The sequence below is a fragment of the Lithobates pipiens genome, unplaced genomic scaffold, assembly GCF_037356315.1.
Source record: "Lithobates pipiens isolate NorthernLeopardFrog02 unplaced genomic scaffold, aLitPip1_a1.2 Scaffold_19, whole genome shotgun sequence".
Taxonomy (NCBI): domain Eukaryota; kingdom Metazoa; phylum Chordata; class Amphibia; order Anura; family Ranidae; genus Lithobates; species Lithobates pipiens.
The window spans coordinates 406,936,257-406,959,236 of NW_027507764.1; the positions used below are offsets into that span (position 1 = coordinate 406,936,257).

The 22,980-nt window shown below is 40.0% G+C and overlaps 1 protein-coding gene across 4 annotated transcripts in view; it reads right to left on the reverse strand.

Moving 5' to 3' along the window:
- Positions 1 to 302: 302 nt before the first annotated feature.
- Positions 303 to 22,980, reverse strand: part of ANKRD12 (ankyrin repeat domain 12) — a 174,135-nt gene continuing 151,457 nt past the window's right edge. For all 4 annotated transcript variants that reach the window (XM_077492457.1, XM_077492459.1, XM_077492456.1 and 1 more), the window contains 5 exons: positions 20,152 to 20,250; positions 17,363 to 17,506; positions 16,710 to 16,763; positions 12,976 to 13,071; positions 303 to 2,803 (listed from right to left, as the gene is read on the reverse strand). In XM_077492457.1, coding sequence (XP_077348583.1) covers positions 2,618 to 2,803; positions 12,976 to 13,071; positions 16,710 to 16,763; positions 17,363 to 17,506; positions 20,152 to 20,250 — 579 coding nt within the window. In that variant the 3' untranslated portion in view covers positions 303 to 2,617. The remainder of the gene's footprint in view (positions 2,804 to 12,975; positions 13,072 to 16,709; positions 16,764 to 17,362; positions 17,507 to 20,151; positions 20,251 to 22,980) is intronic.

A 22,980-nucleotide genomic window follows, 5' to 3' on the forward strand; every position in this document is an offset into this window, starting at 1 on the left:
TCTAAGTGGATTAAATGGGAAAAATGTGTGAATCCTGGGTAAAAGTGTGAAAACAATCCATAAAATAGAACCCATAGTGTCCTTTAGATATTAAAAGTCAAATGTTAAAAGCAAGGGAAATTTTCGAATGACATTTGTCCATTCATCAAAATACAAATAATTTTTGTACTAATGCTCATATGAATATTCTCATCCAAACACATAAGTGAAGGAGCACTTCCTATACTTTTTAAATTTAGGTGCACATCCCAGTGAAACATTCACATATACATCTCAAAGTAAAAAAGGAAAACAAATGATGCCAGTTGTCAAATAAATTTACTTACAAATAAGTTCATATGCAATCGGAACATGACCAATAAAATTTATTAAACAATATATTTACATAGATATGTACAAATTTTAGGTAAATATTAAAATAGAACATTTACAATTTTAGAATTTGTTTCGTTCAAAGTCATTTTTTTCCTTTAAAAATAGGCTCATTTGAGTCTGATGTCTAACAAGAATTTATTTTTTTTGTTGGTTTTTAAGATTTAAACAAAAAAATAATCTGAGTAAGATAAAGGTTATCTTCAGCAGGCTAACATGAATTCTGTTAAAGTGTTAAATAGCAATGAGTCTAGTGCAGTAGACGTGTTGAAGTGTGACGCATGCAATACCTTTTATCCATAAACCTGTACAAGGCCATGATCATGCCTTACTGAACACTGACAAATACAACACATTACAGTAAAAAAAAAAAAAAAAAAAAAAAAAAAAAAAAAGACAACTTTGGTCCATTAAAACGGCAGACATAGGTTTACACATAAAATATCTATTTTATACAGGCTTTGTTCATTAATTACAATACTATATACAAATGCACAAATATATATAGAAAATAAGTTATTTAAAATAAGACAATATTATATCCGTTTTCGAATTTCACACGTCTCCTTAGATCTGATCCATTCAGAGCGTTTCTAATTATTTTTTTTAGATGCATTACACTTCATCATCTTTCTTGTTATGTAACGGAACATAAACCCTTTAACCACTTTGAGTGAGGATATCTGAATGATACCTGCAGCTACTGGCATCATTAAGATGTATTCTTTTAGAGCCAGTGATTCCTTTCACCGTAAGAACAATCATAGCGGCTGTTCAGATGCTTGATCTTTCTTACAGGCAGTGAGGGGGGAGAGCGCGTGCCCCCCCCCCCCCCGGTGCTTCTCCAGGCTCGCCTGTACGATCGGCGAGCCGGAGAAGGAATCGGTCCATACCAGAAGTTCACCATAGAGAATCTGGTGGACCAGATGCGTGCCCCCCCCCCGGCGTCTCCATGACAGTTCGGAGGCCGGATGCAAAGCTAGGACGTTACGCCCGGCCTCTGCATTTGAAAGAAGCCAGGATAATTTTTCAGTTTTTTTTCCAGGCTTCCCAGCCTAGAGGCGCGATCTGGGGACTTATTGACCCCAGATCTCGTAAAGAGGGCCTGTCACGCACTATTCCTATTACAAGGGATGTCTACATTCCTTGTAATAGGAATAAGAGTGATGAGGGGAAAAAAAAAAAAAAAAAGGAAAAAAAAATAAAAATTTGTCAAAATAGGAAAATAAAAGTAAAACAATCAATACAAAAAAATTTAAAGCGTACTTGTACACAGAAGTGAACATATACGTAGGTCGCGCCCACATATGTAAGCGACGTTCAAACCACACATGTGAGGTATCGCCGCGAACATTAGAGCGAGAGCAATAACTCTAGCACTAGATCTCCTCTAACTCTAAAAAGGTAACCTGTAAAAAAATGTTAAAGCGTGGCCTATGAGGATTTTTGAATGCCAAAGTTTGATGCCATTCCACGAGTGTGCACAATTTCAAAGTGTGACATGTTAGGTATAGATTTACTCGGCGTAACATCAGCTTTCACATTATGCAAAAAAAAATTGGCCTAAATTTACTGTCTTTTGCCAAATAAAAAAAATTCGCAAATACCGTGCAATATAAAAAGTTGCAATGACAACCATTTTATTCCCTAGGGTCTCTGCTAAAAAAATACATATATAATGTTTGGGGGTTCTGAGTAATTGTCTGGCAAAAAAAAAAAAAAATATGATTTTTTTACATGTGGGAGCGAAGTGTCAGAATTGGTCTGGGTAGCAAGTGGTTAAACTTTGTGTAAGGGTGTGCTTTGCTCCTACATTACACTTTTAGGTAGCTATCCCTATGGCACTCAATGGATTAGCTCTGAAGTGGGACTATAATGCATTGATGTGCAAAAGCCCAGTACCAAAAGCATCATACAGAGGTGATGGACAATCTCTATTATGTGATCTAGAGCTGCTTAACGTTAAGCAGCTTCCTGAGCTGCCAGTTTAAAGTAGAACTCTGATCCCACCAAAAGTGAAATTATATTAGTAAAAGTTGAATAAGCTTTTCCATAGTTAAATATTTTATTACTAAATCCTACATGCACATCCTAGACTGCACGATTCTGAAAGGCCTGAAGGCTATGTGCACTTTGTATTTCTTTGAGTTCCTCCTCTTAGAAACTTTGTTCAAGAAGCAGTGCCTCTCATAACTGTGATCAAGTGAAGGTGACTATAAAATGCAGCTTGTGGAGTTTCACAGCATCATATAGGTGTCAGTTCAAAGTCATCATTGACCTCCACAAGTGGAACATAGAATTCTTGGATCTCGTAGATACTGACGGATTTGTATGTAGCTGGATCAAGTTCTTGTAGTTTGAGCTGCCACTCTAATCTCTGAACCGCATTCAGAGCTGCTGCTTCATGCTGCTGCCTCATGAGTAAACATGTCTACAGAAAAAGAATAAAGGTGATATAGTAAACATTGTAACACACAGAGTAACTAGGGATATTTAGTGCAAAACTAGTGTACAAAAAAAAATACCATAAGAATGCGTCAAAACAATTTGCAAACTGTCCAACTATCCATATTACCCGCCTTCTTTGTACAATCTTAGGTGTCCTAATACAGTGTTGGGTATATAATGATCCAAATAATGAAAATGTACACAATTTACTATTTGCATAGAAGAGTTTTTTTGCCATATCTACATTTAAGTAAATATCTTAATATCTTTCACATTACCAATCGGGTCCACCTATGAGTGTTTTTTTTTGTTTTTGTTTTTTAGGTGAACCAGATCGCACCACCCAGTGCCCTCTATGGAGCGGCGGGGTATCAACAGACATGTGTCTGTTGACGTCCAGTTCGATACAAAGAGATGGGGGATGTGTTCCGCCTCCACTCACCTGGTGGATCGGATGACCGTTGGATGTATACGGACAGTAGGTCCATTTACATTTGTCTGCCCATAGAGGACAGTGGGCTGTGTCTGTCCTCTCTGCAAACGCGGAGCAGACACAGACAAGCCATCTGCCTGCTCAGTGGGCATGCTAAACTAGTGGAGTCCACCTCATCTGAAATGAGCCTAAGAGCTAGTTCATTTAATGACATAAGTTCCTTTCTTTCAAGCACTCTGGAAACACTTGGGCCTAGTTCTCAAACTCATCTTTAAAAGGATACAGGAAAAACTTTAATAACGAAATTACTTTGACTATATTATCATATGTGTTTTTGCATGCGTTTACAAAATTAGCTAAAAATGCATGTCCCAGTTACAGTGCCGTTCATTATTAACCACTTAAGCCCCGGACTATTTAGCAGCTAAAGGACCAAGCCCCTTTTTGCGATTCGGCACTGCGTCGATTTAACTGACAATTGCGCGGTCATGCAACGTGGCTTCCAAACAAAATTGGCGTCCTTTTTTTCCCCACAAATAAAGCTTTCTTTTGGTGGCATTTGATCACCTCTGTGGTTTTTATTTTTTGCGCTATAAACAAAAATAGAGCAACAATTTTGAAAAAAAAAAAATGCAATATTTTTTACCTTTTTCTATAATAAATATCCCCCAAAAATATATAAAAAACAAAACTTTTTCCTCAGTTTAGGCCGATCCGTATTTTTCTACATATTTTTGGTAAAAAAAAAAAAAAAAAAAAAAAAAAAAAAAAACGCAATAAGCGTGTATTGATTGGTTTGCGCAAAAGTTATAGCGGCTACAAAATATCAGATAGTTTTACTGCATTTTTATTAATTTTTTTTTTACTGCTAATGGTGGCGATCACCGATTTTTATTGCGACTGCGACTATGGCAGACACGGACAATTTTGACACATTTTTGGGACCATTGGCATTAATACAGCGATCAGTGCGATTAAAAATGCACTGATTACTGTAAAAATGTCACTAGCAGTGAAAGGGTTAACCACTAGGGGGCAGTGTAGGGGTTAAGTGTGAGTGTTTTTTTTTTTACTGTAGGGGGCGTGGCGTCACTGATAGTCTTTCCCTATGACAGGGAAAAGACGATCAGTGACAGGCTCTCTAGGAAGCACAGCAGGGAAAAATGGATGGATGGGCAAAATACCAATTCTTGAGGAAAATCTGATCTTTGCCAGAAAGTTGTCAATGGGAAGAAGGTTCACCAAACATGACAATGACCCAAAGCACACAGCAAAAATGATCACACAGTGGTTAAAAGGAGAAAAAAGGTGAATAACCTTGCATGACCCAGTCAGAGCCCAAACTTAAAAACCCATTGAAACTCTATGGAATGAATTGAAGACTGCAGTCCACAAATGGTCACCATCAAATTCAACAGAACTTGAGCAGTTTCGCAAAGAAGAGTGGGCAAATATTGCAAAGTTTAGACGTACAAAGTTAGTAGAGACATATGCCAACAGACTAAAGGCTGTAATTAAAGCAAAAGGTGGTTCAACAAAATATTGACACAAGGGGGTGATCCTTTTCTCAACGCCGTGATTGTTTTTTATTTTCTTTTTTTCTCGGACATGTTGGTGTTATATCTTTCCCTTGGATATTAGAATTTGCATTTGAGTAAATATAGCTGGATAAAACAAAAACTGTCTGCCTTCATTTCAGGAAAGAAGGTTGTAATGTAGTGTCAAATATATCTTTAAATGGCTTCCCCCATAAATAAATTTCCTATAAGTCTTGTTTTCCCCTCACAATATCTGTCACTAGAGGCCGCACATGTCTATATTCATCAGCTGTCAAGGCATCCCTTTTCTAATCCATAGTGACAATTATCACAAGAGAATGGTGTCAGTGGACAGTGTAATAACCTCGGTACAACATAAATCATTTCTGCAGCATCTCCCTGATGCTGGGGCAGAGGTTGATGTGCACATATAAAAAAGCAATGGAGTACCGGCGCAAAAATGAACTACTAATTCATATCTTAGTTTGCTGCAAACTAATATAAAAATGTCACTATGTAAACAAATTTAATTCAAAATATACGTGTAATATGGATTGCACTACCACCACAAATCATTAAATATCAAATATCACTTCCACAGTGTTTTATAAAAAACAAAAAGTGCTGTGCATTAATACTCCTATAAGACTACTTACTCCACCCTCAATAGGAGCATGTATCTTCTATATTGCTATATAAAGTGCAATTCATTATTGTAAACAATACCTCAAAAATACTACAAACGGGGGCGTGGCCAGCGGCGGACATGTAAGCAGCGCCAGAGAAGGGCTCCTCTGACACCGCTTGATCCTGTACAGTATCCGGACCCCGATAACCTCCGCTATCTACCCCAAGAGGAGGGGAACACTCCTGAGACCCACTGACACCCATCAGAATGGGGCGGCATGGCCAGACGGGAACGAAATCGGCCGCGGAGCGCCGGCTATCACAGGCCACGGGAGGAATCAAAGATGGCGCCGGCTCCTCGGGAAAGAAACCGCCCGGAGACAAGAGGATGGTGAGTGACGAATCATCCCCTCCTATACAAAGCTCTGCACTCTCCACAAGGAAGGGGAAGCCACCCACTACTATAAGAGACCATTTCTCAGAGTCTCAACAGAGCCCGAGATTATCGGCTACTCCAGCTATCCCTGAGGGGGAAGAATCTGACTTGTGGGAGAATACAGACAGGTGGGAGGAAGAAAGTGAGCTAAGAGGCCCATCACAGCCGAATCTGCTAGTGGAGGAGGAGAGGATGGACAATGGAGGGACAGAGGAGCTAACACTCAGGCATGTTATGGAGGCAATCCGACAGTGTCAGTCTTCCCTAACCACACAGATCGAAACGGTCAGGCTGGACCTATCGATCGTTAAACATGATATGCAAAAAATGCGCTCCAGAATTACTGGAGCTGAACAACGTATCAGTGATATTGAGGATACTGTGCAACCTATGTCTGCGAGTCTGAGAATACAACAGCAGGATTTAAAAGAACAAACCGCAAAGCTCAGCGATTTGGAAGACCGCATGCGCAGTAACAACCTGCGCTTTGTTGGCTTTCAGGAGGGGGTGGAAGGAAGGGAACCAGAACTGTTCTTGGAAAAGTGGCTTAAGGCAACTGTAGGCCCTGAGAAATTATCATCTTTGTTTGCCATTGAGAGGGCGCACAGAGTACCCATGCGGCCTCTCCCACAGGGAGCTCCACCACGACCTCTTCTGGCAAAAATTTTGCATTTCAGGGATAAGGAAGTTATTATGCGCACGGCCAGGAACCTCTCTGATTTAAAATTCAATGGAAATAAGATATCAATATTTCCAGATTTCTCCACTGTTACACAGAAACAAAGAGCAGCCTTTACGGCAGTCAAGAAACGTCTTCGGGACAAACAGCTCAGTTACAGTATGTTGTACCCTGCTAAATTGAGAGTCATTAACGATGGTAAAGCTCAATTCTTTCTGTCCCCTACAGAACCCTCTGATTGGTTGGATGGTTTGGGCTAAGTCTCCTCAACTAACTGCTGGATCTTGATTGGACTGCTTTCTATTACATTTGGCATCCTTCAGACGTTTCGGGACTGGTTCTGTTGACCTGTTTAAAGTATGCTTGGAGAGTACTCCACTCCCCACTCTACTGCACCCCCACTCACGACCTTATCTGCCACGTAGACATTAAATGTAGCTGGAACTTTAAATCCTTTGAGGTACTGCGGGCTGAATTTGGGCTTCCAGTTTCTTGGCACTTTAGTTATCTGCAATTAAGACACGCAGCCATGGCTCAACTGGGGTTGCAAAATGTATCTTTTCAAAACTCTCCATTGGAGGAGGCACTACTACAACCTACACACGTGGGACTGATATCTAGGTACTATAAAATGTTGGGACATCACGACTCTAACCAACTTCGCCCATTACAAAATCGCTGGCGATTAGACATACAGGACCTTACAGATGAGAATTGGGAGGAACTTCTTAACACATATTTTGTCACTACGCTCTCGGCTAAAGATAAAATGATACAGTTGCGTATTTTTCATAGAGTCTACTACACTCCTTTACGACTTTTCTATATGCAGAAATTACACAGTCCTACATGCCATAAATGTAATAGTCATATAGAAGATTTGCTTCACATGCTTTGGGATTGTGAAAGGATCCGACCATTTTGGTCTCAAGTAACGCAATTTATTGCAAATAATTTTGAGTTACCTAATATCTGCAGCCCAAAGTGGTGTATCCTAGCGATTTTTGAGGATATAGATTTGAGCGAGTATCAAAAGCAATTTCTTCGTCTTTTGTTGTATTATGCTAGGAAAACAGTGGTTATGCAATGGATATATTCTACACCGGTTCCTCTGGACCAGTGGAAAACATTAATAAATCAGGTATTACCGGTTTATAAACTTACATATGAGGCTAGGGGGTGTGCGGGTAAATTTATGAAGATTTGGGGGAAATGGACCAAACTAATGGATACATGTGAATACTCTGATGGGGAGCTGAGATCTGGGGGGAATGTAGGACAATAGGATAAATCACAAGAATGGGTTTTATGGTACTCCAGGGAACAATTAACTAGATCGGCTTCGACTTTATGAATATTTTTCAGCACTGTGCAAAAATGTAATTATGTGTTGAGGGGGTTCCCCCCCCCCCTTTTTTTTGTTTTGAGTGTTACAGTTGGTGATGTTGGTTTCACTTCTGTTGTATAGAAGGTGACATATTTACAAAATTTGAGAAAAGAAAACGTTGTCTTTATAAATGTATCAGCAATGTATAAGCAATTGTACTTGTAATAAGATTAACAAGTATCTTGTATGTGATGAAGACTAATAAAAAAACAGTATTAAAAAAAAAAAAAAAAAAATACTACAAACAGAAAAAAACAAAAATAAAATGTATATGAACAGAAAAAGCAATTAGTTCCAGTGCAAAATGAATGTCCTAAGTGAGTGATCACTCCAGTGCCAATAAATTCCTCCTGTATAAAGTGCTTCTTGTATCCAAACAAGTGACTTCACCACCACCAGCCACTCACCAGATTAAATCTGTATATGCGTCTTTAATTCATTTAGGATAACCACTCCTTTAGGGATTTCACCAACAGCCTCTCCAAGCAGTATATGGGAACCTCTCGCACTAATCGTTTCTCATAAAGATATATGAATAGCCATCATAGTGTAACATATAATCAAAAATGTATTTAAAAAGTAAAAAACAAAGTTTAAACTCACATGTGCCTGTGCCGACACGAAGCATGTCCAGCCGTGTACGTGGGGATGGGGTTCAGGTCTATCACCCTATCGCTCATATCCCCTCCAAGTAGCGGAAGCTTCCTGATGAAGCAATACAATTTGAGAAACGCGTAGAGGCTGCTGGGAACTCAGTTTCATCACATCCGGTACACGAAAACGAAGCTTGGAACGCACTCGGAGGCTTTGGGACGCACGCCGCTACTTGGAGGGGATAGGAGCAATAGGGTGATAGACCTGAAACCCATCCCCACGTACACGGCTGGACATGCTTGGTGCCGGCATAGGCACATGTGAGTTTAAACTTTGTTTTTTACGTTTTAAATAAATTTGATTATATACTACACTATGATGGCTATTCATATATCTTTATGAGAAACAATCCCTAATCCCTGAGGCCAGACGCCGCGGCCTCGCCTAAAGACTCCTGCCCGCAGCTACTCAGGACTGGTGCGGTGTCCATCAAAAAACAAAGAACTATTCAAATCGTGTATAGAGTTAAAAAAAAAAAAAAAAAATTTGCAGATTTTTTTGGGGAGAAAATCGCCCAGCTCTACGCTGGTATCATATCAGCCTGTCCTGAAAGTTGCAGAAAGCTGAAGGAACCGTTTACTGTGCCATGTAATGGGCGGGCTGAGTGTGTACAGAGCAGTCAGTGGGGTGAATGTGCTGCAATATAAAGGCTCAGGGGTCAGTGGTGTGTAATAGAGCGGCATTTACAAGCACCAGTCTGTGCATTTTCCTCCGCTGGTGTCTCCCTATACACAGGATATGCAAACCCCACCAAGGACATTATCAGGATGAGTGTCTGGAGCTGGGCGGAGGACACTTCCATGGCTTCACTGTGTATTGCTCCCAGGAGGGGAGTGCAGATCGCTCACATATACATGTACTGCAGAGCGGCTCTGCCAAAAAATCTTCTGCTTTCCCCAGTGACTGAGCTGCGCTGTCTCTGCAACCCCCTCCCCCCCCCGTCCTGTTATACTACTCTACACACAAGGCTGTCTTATCTCCACACCAAAGAGAGGTGTATACAGAGGAGCAACAGTTGCGCCCTAGGTGGCAATGCACCCTAGGCAGCTGCCTAATCTGCTTAGTGGTAGAACCGTCCCTGGTCACAGTACATGTGGGCAATAATGGTTCCCTCAATGAACTGTAGCTCCATGATACTCCCACCATCATGCTTGACTGTAGGCAAGATACACTTGTCTTTGTTCCCCTCACCTGGTTGCCGCCACATACGCTGGATACCATATGAACCAAATAAGTTTATCTTGGTCTCTTCAGACCACAGGACATGGTTCCAGTAATCCATGCCCTTAATCTGCTTGTCTTCAGAAAACTGATGCACAGGAAAGCCTGCAAACATCTTTAGAAGAGAGCCATGCAGACCAATTTGATGCAGTGTACAGCGTATGGTCTGAGCACTGACAGGCTGACCTGCCACCCCTTCAATCTCTGCAGCAATGCTGGCAGTACTCATATGTCTATTTCCCAAAGACAACCTATGGCTTTGACGCTGAGCACGTGCACTCAACTTCTTTGGTCGACCATTGTGTGGTCTGTTCTGAGTGGAACCTGTCCTGTTAAACCGCTGTATGGTCTTGGACAACATGCTACAGCTCAGTTTCAGGGTCTTGGCAATTTTCTTGTAGCCTAGGCAATTTTTATGTAGAGCAGGAATTATTTTTTTCAGATCCTCAGAGAGTTCTTTGCCATGAGGTGCCATGCTGAACTTCCAGTGACCGGTATTAGAGAGTGAGAGCGATAATACCAAACTTAACACCTGCTCCCCATTCACACCTGAGACTTTGTACCACTAACGAGTCACATCACACCAGGGAGGGAAAATGGCTAATTGGGCCCTATTTGGACATTTCACTTAGGTGTATACTCACTTTTGTTGCCAGTGGTTTAGACATTAATAGTTGTGTGTTGAGGGGACAGCAAATTTACACTGTTATACAAGCTGTACAATCATTACTTTTTAGCAAAGTGTAATTTCTTCAGTGCTGTTATATGAAAAGATACAATAAAATATTTGCAAAAATGTGAGGGGTGTACTCACTTTTTCTATATAATAAATAATATATATATATATATATATATATATATATATATATATATATATATATATATATATATATATATATATATATATATACACACACACATATACATACACACACACACACACACAATCGTTTGTGGACTATAGACCAAATAATATACACTGATTTTGGCCATTTTCAAAAAAGAAATGTAGCAGAATACAGTTTGGCCTAAATGAATGAAGAAAGATTTTTTTTATTTGCAAAATTTGATAACAAAAGAAACATTTTTTTTTTAAATGTTTGATCTATTTTCATTTAGATAAAAACCCAGTGGTGATTAATTACCACCAAAAGAAAGCTCTACTTGTGTAAAAAAGGGTACAATGTTGCAGAAAGCTGAAATTTGCTTGGGCAGGAAGGGAGTAAAGTGCCCTGTATTGAAGTATCTTATCAGGAATATGAAATTTTGGGTTAACCTATTCTTTATGTGCCTGCTGTACAATGTACTTGTAGGAAGAAGTCGCCTGTTCTTTTTGTATTGCTTCCTTTAAGAAAAATCCCTGGTGTTCCCGGCAGTCCCTCTGCTTTCCGATTAAAAACTGACTACGGCAAGCAGGAGAACACATCATGGTCAGTTCTCTAGCTTTGCTGGGTACTAACCCTGCTCTCCTCCAAGAATCCTGACACCCCTGTACAGCTTTTCACTGGGAAAGTCATGCTGCCGTTTCTCCTCCCCCATCTCTTATGCAGATGAGAGCAGAGGGAATGTGATACTTATAAAAAAAGGGGGGGGGGAGGTGGTTAAGGGGACATCCTCCCCCTTGTTTTTTTCTCCTCATGTTGTCAGGAGAAAAAAAAAAAAAAAAAAAAAGCCCATCATCGGCTTCCATGCAAGGGACATCGGTCCCGAAGAGGAAGAGGCAACGCCGCCTCATCTGTGCCAACCAGTACCGCCTGCCAGTGCCCACAGTGCCACAAGTCAGTGCCCACCAGTGCATAACAGTGTCAACAATCAGTATCGCCCATCAATGCCCACCAATGGTGCCAGTGTCGCCCATCAGTGCCACCTTGCAGTGCTGCCCATCAGTGCCACCTTGCAGTGCTGCCCCATCAGCGCAGCCCCATCAGCGCACAACAATGAAGGAGAAAAATTACCTGTTTGCAAAATGTATTAACAAAATATAAAACGGTTTTGTATCTTTTTTTGATTTTAACAAAAAATAAAAAACACAGAGGTGATCAAATAACAAAAGTTAGTTGTGGGGAAAAAATTTCACTCGGGTACAGTATTGCATGAGCGCGCAATTTTCGTTCAAAGAGTGACAGCTCTAAAAGCTGAAAATTAGTCTGGGCAGGAGAGGGAGTTTAGGTGCCCAGTAAGCAAGTGGTTAAACTGAATGGGTTGTTTTACAAGGTGATCAATTACAATCATTTTAAGGCTGACATAGGGAGAATCTTGCAAATTTCATGAAGTGCATATTCCTATTAATATACTGAATTACAACACACACAAATTATGAAACATTTTTGATGCACATATAATGGAACTGCGCAATATTTGAAAAGATGCAATGCAGACTGCATAACTGATGCTCTATTTGGAACTCGGTACTGACAAATATGAAGTGTTTTTATAAATACTTTTGTCTTATATTTTTACAATTTTGTATGTTTTCTATAGTTGGAAAGAAAATATGTTGCCATATGATACATTGTGCGTGGTGAGTGAATATAGAATATACTGTATATAAAACGTAGTCCACCTTTTGGAATACATTTGTTTTTTAATAATAAATGCACCAACACTAATCAAACAATCAATGTGCATTTACCAATTTTTTGCAATGCCTGCAGAGCAATGCATGGACTCTTGCAATGTTTTGCTGGAGGAATTATGGCTTAATTGACAGAGCATAGAGAGGCAGGAGGGATTGCCAGGAATCTCTGCACAGTCCCTCTGGAAAAAAACTTCTGAAACAAGAATCACTGCAGAGATGCTGTATGCAGTAGTTCTCAACCTCAGTCCTCAAGTAGCCCCCACAGGCCATGTTTGCAGGTTTTCCTTCATCGTGCACAGGTGCTTTAAACCAGTCAATGGCTTGGTATTTTGGACAGCTATTTTATCTAAGAGAAATTCCCACAACATGGCCTGTTGGGGGTACTTGAGGATTGAGGTTGACAACCACTGCTGTATGCTACTATGCTTACCATTACACTCTAAATATGGGTGTTCCATGAAACATGGTCTAAAAAGTGGCCTTTCATGTTAAGAAAAACTGTGCCTGAAAGGTAAAATCTGTGTACTTTGAACTAGTATTTATAACCAATGAAAAAAATACTGAAAAAACAAACAAAAAAAAAAAAAAACGCTAAAACATACCTTCAGTTTATCAAATTTGTCGTCAACATCATGCAGCCAAGACATAAACTGCCGTGCATTAAATCTGTCTCTCACGGATGCCTTGCCATCTTCACTCTGAAATTAAAATAAAAAATAAATAAAAAAATCTATTTTTATATTTGTTCCAGGTCATAGATTGTGAAAGTATTGAAGCCAAAGCATAACAGCAATGAAACCCTATATTTCACTTTCTTTAAAACAGCGTGCACCCATGACACATATCCAGAGTGTTTCAGGTTTTCTGAAGAGAAAGCTCTTTTGTGACCGCCGATCTAAATGTGGCTAATATGGCTCATATAAAAGGAAAGGAAGGGGGGCGAATCGCACCTTTGATCCATTTAGCTGTATGTTACAAAGTGGTTCTAAAGGCCTTTTACCGTCATGCATATGCATGACGGTAAAAAAAAAAAAAAAAAACTTCTGTGTGCAGCATTCCCCCCAAACCCCCCCTCAATCCTTACCTGAGCTCCCTCTTGATCCAACAATGTCCACAAGAGCATTGGCTCTCTATGGTCTCCCCCTCCCCATTGGCTGAGACAGTAGCAGGAGCCATTGGCTCCCGCTGCTGTCAATCACAGCCAGAAAGCCAATGAGAGAAGGGGCAGAGATGAGCCGCAGCTCAGTGTCTGAATGGACACACTGAGCAGCAGCTCGGGAGTGCCCCTTCGTAGGTGCCGGCATTGCATGCGGCTTGCTCTGTGGGCACTCGACAGGAGGGAGGGACCATTAAAACTGCAGAGGGATCTCAGAAGAGGAGGAACGGGGGCTTCTCTGTGCAAAAACCGCTGCACAGGGCAGGTATGATATGTTAGGGTTTTTGTTTGCCTTTAATTAATACTTTAATTTGAGATGCTCAGCTCTGTTCACTATTTTTCATAGAAGCATTTAAGGTAGTCTGTCAAATATCAAAAGGAGCCCCATCTTCTGCCTGGAACTGGTAAACATGAAATATTCATACACAATTCATACCTACCTAGGAAACTAATGTTGTATAATTTTAATTTATTTAATCCTGTACATATACACTTCCCTTTATGATTCGTTCATATTCTTGCATAAGCCCCGTCATGACTAATTTTCTTTATACTTTGCAGCTAAACAGCAAAGTAACAATGTAATTGTGTATGCACACAAGAATCTAGAATACATTTTTGTTGGCCTGATTTATAATGGGGAGTAGATATTGTTCGCTGCAGACCATTATATTTGTAAGGAACAACACAAAAACATCTGCAAAAAGGTATATTTTATGCTGGTATCCAGCAACATTTTGTGATTGCAACATACATTTCAGGTACAGTGTAACTGCTGCAAATACCTTTTTGCAGACGTTTTGTTGTTCCTTACAAACGCCTTGGTTTTCGGCCCTAATTTGATAGCCATCCAATAATAAAAAATAAATAAAAAATGTATTGCAATGTAAAATAATTTTGAAAATGCTATGTATGTGAATTATATATTTAGTGTAATGGTAAACACAGCAAAGCACTAAATAAAGTTATATTTTTTTTATTTATAGTAAAACTATATATTTGTTTTCAAACCAACACTGAACAAAGTACAAAAAAGTGTGTTTTTTTTTTATAGTCTTGTTACGCTTTTTTGTCTATGGACTGCATAACAAATAACATTTTTTCAAGACAATGTCACCAAAATAAATCCTTGCTTGTCTTCTAAAAAAAACTTAATTTTTTTATGTTACCATAAATAATGACAAAATATTGATGAATAAATAGGCCCATAGCAGAAATATAAAAATTGCTTTGGACCATAGAGAGTATATCATTCATGAAAGCTGAAGTGGATTATCAGAACACATGGAACAAGATGTATGTACAAAATAACATTTTATATCACACTGAAAATACATAGAAAGTAAGAATGTTTGATCCTGCTAACTGAAGAAAACACCAATTTATATTACTACAATGGCTAAAAGGGTTTGGACTCTGGGTGGCAGTGTTCTTTAGAATGTCAGCCGTTTTAGTTTCCATGCTATCCAATTAACAACAGAACTGTACAACGGTAAACCTTGTTTTTATTTTAGGCTGTTAACTACATGGATGGCTGATTTTTTTTTTCCTGACCTGCAAGGGAAAAGGCATAATGAGCTAGTATGCACCGCATACTAGCTCATTATAAAATACTTACCTTAAAACGATGGCCCCAATATCTCCAACGATCCACACTGAAGGAGCTGAAATGTTCCCTCGGCGTGTCTTCCGGGTTATCGTGGGTCCGGTGCTGTGAGTGGCCGAAGCTGCGATATCGTCACTCCTGTGCATGTGTGCGGGAGATTTCTTTCTGGCAAAGTCCGGCGTCTGCCGGGCTTTCAGCTGAAAATCCCCTGTGCAAATGCGCCGCTGCAGTCAGCGGTGCATTACGAGGGGAAGATCTCCTAAACCATACAGATTTAGGAGATATTTTTTTTACCTACAGGTAAGCCTTATTATAGGCTTACCTGTAGATAAAAGTAAAAAAAAAAAAAAAAAACGGTATACAGCCGCTTTAAGCTGAAGGTTGGTATCGGCTACTAGCTTACTAACATAATAGAATGATAAGAATCTCATTGGCCATTACTAAAAAAAAAAAAAAAAAAAATCCAGATATCCTATACACAAGGTTTCAGAAAGGTCTTTCTAGGGCTCTCCCCTCAAAGGATCAGAAGTACACAGCGGGCCAAGATTGATTTGTTAGTGTGAAGGACAAAACAAATCAGCATCCTGTCATGTTATATTTTTATACACTATTTTCTTTAAAGCATCAAAAAAAAAAATAAATAAATAAAAAATTACCGCTGCAGTTGGGCTTTACAGCAAGAGTAAAATGCTCGCCAAGTCTGGCAACCGAGGAATAGGACCCCTTTCACACTGGGCCAATTTGCAGGTTATACAGCGCTAAAAATAGCACCTGCAAAGCGCACTGAAAGAGCAGTTGCTGTGTCTCCAGTGTGAAAGCCCCGAGGGATTTCACACTGGAGGGGTGTGCTGGCAGGACGGTAAAAAAAAGTCCTGCTAGCAGCATCTTTGCAGTGGTGAAATCAATGGGGCAGCGCGGCTGTACCGCAGGCTTTGCTGTGGTTTTAACCCTTTCTCGCTCACTAGCGCGTGGGGGTGGGGAATATAAAAGTGCTGCAAAATTGGGATTAAAGAGCCTCTAAAAACTGGCATTTTACCGCCAACGCTGCCCCTGCGCGAAAGGGGTCTTAGAGGAATAAGCTGTAAGCTCCTCACTCCAGACAGCTTCCACCACACTGTGCAACAGATTACCTGAAGCCTCTTTTCTTCGGCGCTCAGGTTGACAGTTGTACTGCATTGTACAAAAGGTTGGGGAGAGCCCGCCCACAAACCAGAGCAATGAGGAGAGAGATAAAGTAAGTATGCCAGCTTATTACTTTAACAAGCATTTATCCCTTGCAATGCAGGAGGGGACCCACTGTAAAGATGTTTTTAGAAAAATCCCAGAATTCAGCTTTACAGGGATATTGAATATGGAACCACGTATTTAAACCATGCATCTTTGTACACATGCCCTTGAGTGCTTTACCAAAGAATAAAAATAAAAAAACACACAAAAAAACAAAAACAAAAAAAAAAAAACAAAGGGTGGCACTCATTAAAAAAATACTTTAGTTCAGCAAGTAACATGACAAGGTTATTGTCCAGTATGGAAATGTGACAGATTATTTACAGAATCGGTACATGTAGGTTTACCTTTACTTTTCTTTTTTCATCCACATCACGTATTCCAAATTGTCCTGTTGTTATCTATTTTGGAAAAAAGAAAAAGATTAATGGAAAGTAATTTGTGGGCCCAACACATTGGTATTCATAACAATCATTTCAAATGGCCATGTAAAGCATGGACGAAAAAAAGATGACGCCACACAGGTTGAGTTTCTCACTTACCGCAACTTGTGTTGTAATTCTGTCAATTTACGCCTTGTTTTTTTTTATTAAACATCTTAAAAAAAACATTAGGGCTAGTTCACACCACATGCAGTCAAGTATTTCACCATATTTCTTACCTCATAGACTAAAGAAGTATTTAACTCATGCTATGGGCAGATGGGGGGTGTTGGGTGTTACTGGAGTTCATCTTAAAATACAACACCAACACGAGTCAACCATGTGACTGAAGTAGGCAAAATAACTTGTTAAAAAAAAAATAATGTATTTCATCAATATTTTGTATAAAATTTAGTAATAGTGGCACTGGTGCTTTAAATAATGTCACCAACAGTGGTGTATCGACAATAACTGCTACATAATTTAAAAGGCGGCTAGTTTTTGTAAACTGGTACATCAGGCTATCACGGTTATGTAAGGTTATCCAACTAATAACAAACTGTACCAAAGTAACATACCTGTGACTCCTGTGGAACATTGTACACTTCAGCGTCTAATAATACTGTGCAGGCACTAAATGGCAGCGACTGATTAGCCAATGTCCTGGCTGCTCTGTAGTGGACACGCAGAACTTCTTGTTCATTGGACACAATCAGCTTTTCCTAAAAAAGAAAAAAATTTAGAAAAAGTTTAAAGAGAGAAAAAACAATAGTCACACTAGTCCTACTGAGTATAAAAAAGCATTTAGGTGTTTGTTTATGAAGCCAAGAGAAGCCACAGCCAGTGAGCCAAAGAGGAGGAAGGGGAAGGGGCCAAGCCACGGCTCTGTGTATGAATGGACATGCAGAGCAGCAGCTCGGGAGTGAGCCTGCTTGGGTGCCCCCACAGCAAGCAGCTTGCTGTGGGGGTACTAGCAGGAGGGAGGGGCCAGGAGTACTGGCGGGGGACCCGAGAAGAGGAGGATCGGGGGTACCACTCCATGGCACAGCGCAGGTAAGTGTAGCGTTTTTTGGTATTTAAAAAATAATATAAAAAACATATCGCCTTTAATACCACTTTAAGGCACATTTTACATGCGTTGTGTAAACCACTCCAGCCCCGGAAGGATTTACCCCCTTCCTGACCAGAGCACTTTTTGCAATTCGGCACTACGTCGCTTTAACTGACAATTGCACGGTCATGCGATGTTGTACCCAAACATAATTGACGTCCTTTTTTTTCCCCCACAAATAGAGCTTTCGTTTGGTAGCATTTGATCACCTCTGCGGTTTTTATTTTTTGCGCGATCAACAAAAAAAGAGCGACAATATTGAAAAAAAAAAAGGCGCAATGTTTTTTCCTTTTTACTATAATAAATATCCCCAAAAAATATATAAACTTATTTTTTTTCCGTCAGTTTAGGCAATTACGTATTCTTCGACTTCTTTTTTTTTTTTTACCAAAAATATCGCATTAAGCGTTTATTGAATGATTTGCGCAAAAGTTATAGTGTCTACAAAATAGGCGATAGTTTTATAGCAAATTTTTTTTTTTTTTACTAGTAATGGCAGTGATCAGCGATTTTTATCGTGACTGCTTCATAGCGGACACATCGGACAATTTTGACACATTTTTGGGACCATTGGCATTAATACAGCGATCAATGCTATAAAATTGCATTGATTACTGTAAAAATGTCACTGGCAGTGAAGGGGTTAACCACTAGGGGGCGAGGAGGGGCTAAGTGTGTCCTGGGGCGTGTTTTTAACTGTCTGGGGGATGGGCTAGCAGTGACACGACACTGATCGCTGCTCTCGATGACAGGGAGCAGACAATCAGTGTCCTGTCACTAGGCAGAACGGGGAGATGCTGTGTTTACATTGGCATCTCCCTCTTCTTCAGCTCCGTGACACGATCGTGGGTGTCCCCACAGGCACGGAACTCGCGGCAGGCGCGCGCACGGTGTGTAATGCAAAGTAACGTACAGGTACGTTACTTTGCCTAGCCTTGCCATTCTGCCAACGTATATATACAGGTGGCGGTCGGCAAATGGTTAAGGCACTTTTTTTAAATGTACTGCCACCGCACACTTGTGCACAGGAAACGGAACTTGACCCTTTTTTTTTTTAGAATGCATCATGCATGATGTTCTGCTACATGGGTATGCTGTTTAGTGTGTTGGAATAATATTCAATATCATTGGCACTGCAATGCACTAACAAGTGCACCGCATGTGCTGTAATAACACATCAAATTTTATTTTCCAATAAAACAAAAAGCTGGGTGATTACAATTAATGTTTGGCTTTTGCGCTAGCTTTCTTAAAACATCATAAACTGTCCAATTACTAATTATTGAAAGCATGCCTTTTTTTCCCTACATTTTACATGTAAAATACTTCTGTATATATATTCGCGCGCCACCCTATCTGTGCTGTAATTCAGTACAATATAAGTTGGTCATCAGGTCCCGGCCAATGGTTTATGGCCAGGACCTGCTGGTCGCCTCAGCAAATCAAAGTACAGAGCCCTGTGTTTACTAACACAGGGCTCTCTACACAGAGCAGTGATGTGGCTATTTTTTCTCTCTTGAAGGCAGGGAGAAAAAAAACACAAAAAAAACAATCACATCTCTTAGTAAAAGCAGCACACATTATACATGGTTAGGCACACAGTTCTTTGATTGCCCCTAGATGTTAAATCTTTCCCAGTCATTAGTATAGTGACAGTGTATAGAATTAACACTATATTAATGTCACAGGTGATGTCAGTTCCCAAGCAGTGTCAAGATTGTCTTCCACACTATCATGGTCGCAGTTCACCACCATTACTAGTATAGAAAAAAAAATATATATAAATAATAATAATAAAATATATATATATATATATATATATATACACACACACACACACACATATACACACACATGCACACATACACACACTAGAATTTGTGGACACTAACTTTCAAGCAAAATCAATATACACTTATTGGGATTTCTTTTAGCAGAATACATTTTTGTCCTGAACTTAGTTTTTTTTTACTAAACAGGTTTTATAGCAGAAAGTAAAAAAAATTTTTTTTTTTTCCAGTCTTTGTTTAAATAATAAAAAATAAAAACCCCAGTGGAGATTAAATGCCACTAAAAGAAAGCTCTATTTGTCTGAAAGAAATTATATAAATTTCATTTGTGTAGTGTTGCAACTGCAACATAGCAAAAAATGCCCTGGTCACGAAAGGGGCGAAACCTTCCGGAGCTTAAGTTCTTAAACTCATGATAATTATTATTATAATTACTATCTGCTCTCAAATTAACATTAACACTTACTCTTTCTATGCTGTGCTGCAAGCGGAGTTTCATCCGTACAACTTCCTGTTGTCGAAAAAGTTCTTTCAAAGGTTCAGAGAGGGACGGAGGTGGTGTAATCTGCAAAGTAACAATGTTATAGCTCCATAAGAATGTATGGTAAAATATGTAAAACTGACTTAAAATAAATCTAAAATGCAGAGGTGTAAATAAAGCCTTAAGATTGGATGGGCCTTTATGTCCAACCCCACCTCTTCATTTAAGCAGGACCTAATGTTGCATGTAACCTGATTTGCATGCAATTAATTTGCACCTCGATAGAACCTGCTGTACTAGAAGAAACACAGCAGGAAAACAACACACATGTAAACTAGTTCTGAAATAGACTATTCAAAACAATGCAGAGCTAAATTACTATCAACTGTACCAGCAAAAGGAACACCCAGATGCAAAATTATAATCTTCCTTCATTAAAATGGCCACCAGCAATGAGTTTTGTTCTGACAAGTTTCATGTAAGGCCCAGTGTTTTCACAAAAGAACGACATTACCCACACCCTATTATATATAAAATTTGTGTAACAGGTTTAATCGTGGTATGCATTTCTTAAAAAGTACACTTGTCGGAAACCTAGGCACACAACGATACATTTTATTAAAGCGTTTCCAGTCATTTGAGTGTTTATTAAAAGTCAGCAGCTACAAAAAGTGTGGCTGTTGACTTTTAATAAACACACTTGCCTGTCCCACTGTCCAGTCAATCCAGCAGTTTTCTTCCTCTTTCCTCCCTCAGCGGCGCAGGCATTTCTACTATAGGCACCCAGCTCTGACAACTTGCGGCTTCACAGCTGGGTGCCCACTGTGTATGCGTGAGCGGTGCTGCTCTCTGTGACTGGTCCTGAATTCTTCTAGGACCTGTCATGTCCCAGAAGACTTTGGGAGAGAGGGGGAAGGAGAACTTCCACTTCCAATCGCCTAAGGTGACTGGAATGGAAGTGGCTGCAGTTACCTGCAAAACCAGGTACCTGCACCCCCCTCCTCCCAAAACAGCTCAGTTTCACCATCAGGAGCTGGGGAGGAGGTCTTAAAGCGGAAACTAAAAAAAACCCAAAAAAACATATTAGAGAAAGAGAGGCTGCCATTGCGGCCCCCTTCTATAAACGCTAACTGCATGGCTGTCACATGGATAATTTGTTTCGGAAATTTCTAAAGCACTGAGCTGGAGCCAACATGCAGAGGGGTCTTGATTATGACGATTTCTTAATCTGCAAACCTGTTTTAGGTGACCCATATATTATTGAGCTCAAATGCCTGGAGTAGCACTCAGTTTATCCTCTCAGCGAGCCTGAGCCGGCCAGTCCCGCCCCCTCCACAGCCCATTGCTCCAGTGACAGTCAGCAGCTCTCTGTTCAGGGAGCTGTGAGAACTGAGCGATCAGCGGTATTCGATCGCTCAGTTCTCAGTGTTAGAGGTGTTGGGGACAGATGCTTTAGACCGATGCTGCATCCACCTAGGTATGATTATAAACAAAACAAAAAAAACATACATTTTTTAATAGAAAATTGAGAGGTTTGTATATACTGTAAATCTGAATGTTTTCTATTGAAAACATGGATTTTCACCTACCTGTAAATTCCATATCTTTAAGTACAGTATAAGACACAGGCAAAGCATTTATAGACCCTGTGTTATAGGCTTGTACCTTCAGGTGATTCAACACTTGTAAGCTTTCAAGAATACACCCACTGGATGATTCCTGTATTAGCCTACCCCATTCTGAGTTATCAGTTTTGTAGCAAGTAATGTAGGGTTAACCATGAAATGGCAGGGAGTGTGTCCTGTACTGTACTCCAAGATATGGAAATTACATGCAGGTCAAAATTCCTCTTAACCTAATCATACATTACAGGACACTGGCCAAGTATTCATGGTCCCTGGAAAGTTCCCAAATAATGTAAGAGAGGAGTGGGCAAGAACTAGGCATGGAGAATTGTGCCAACAGGCTCTTCAAAAAGGGTCAATAGATTCAACTTCAGAGCGCGGCTGCAAAAACAAGCTGCATCTGAGGACTGAATGCCTCTCTGGTAAAACCTTGAAAGGGAATGAACAAAAAGGACCAAGTGACGGCCTTGCAGAGCTTGGCTACAGAGGTCTGGTGCTGGAAAGCCCAGGAAACTTCCACCAATCTGGTGGAATGAGCAAGTGAGAGCACAGGAGGATATTTGTCCTTTACAGCGTAAGCTTTGTTCTTATACATCAAGCAATGGTAGACCTTGAAACAGAAGGTTCTGAGAAGAGGACAAAAAGTATAATTGTTCTCCTGAAGAAAGTTATAGCTTTGAGGAAAATTCTAAAGGATCTAATTACATCATGGCAAGAGGGATTTCCTTTTGATGCTTTGGGGCATGGCATAAGGATGGTAAGACTAGGTCTTCTTTGAGGCGGAAGCATAAAATCACCATAGGAAGAAAAGGATGGGCTTTTCATTGAAAAGGATGAGGAACAGCTCCTTCAAAGAAGAGGCTGCCAACTCAAAAGCAAGTCGGAGACGTGATAACAACCAAGGCGGCCACTTTGAAGGACAGCTCATCTAGGGGGATATCTCAGGTGATTTCAAAGTGTGGGCAGAGAAAACCATGTTGAGATCCCAAAAGAACACAGGTACATGATGCGAGAATACTCACTGAATTAAGGTTTTGACACAGAAAAGGGAAGCCAGTGGCTTATGAAAAAATAATAGACAAGGCTGAGATCTGTCCTTTCAGAGTGCTTAAGGCCAAGTTCTGATCAAAACCTAATCGTAGGAAGGCAAGAATGGGATTGAGGTGCCTGTGCTCACATCAGTAAAATA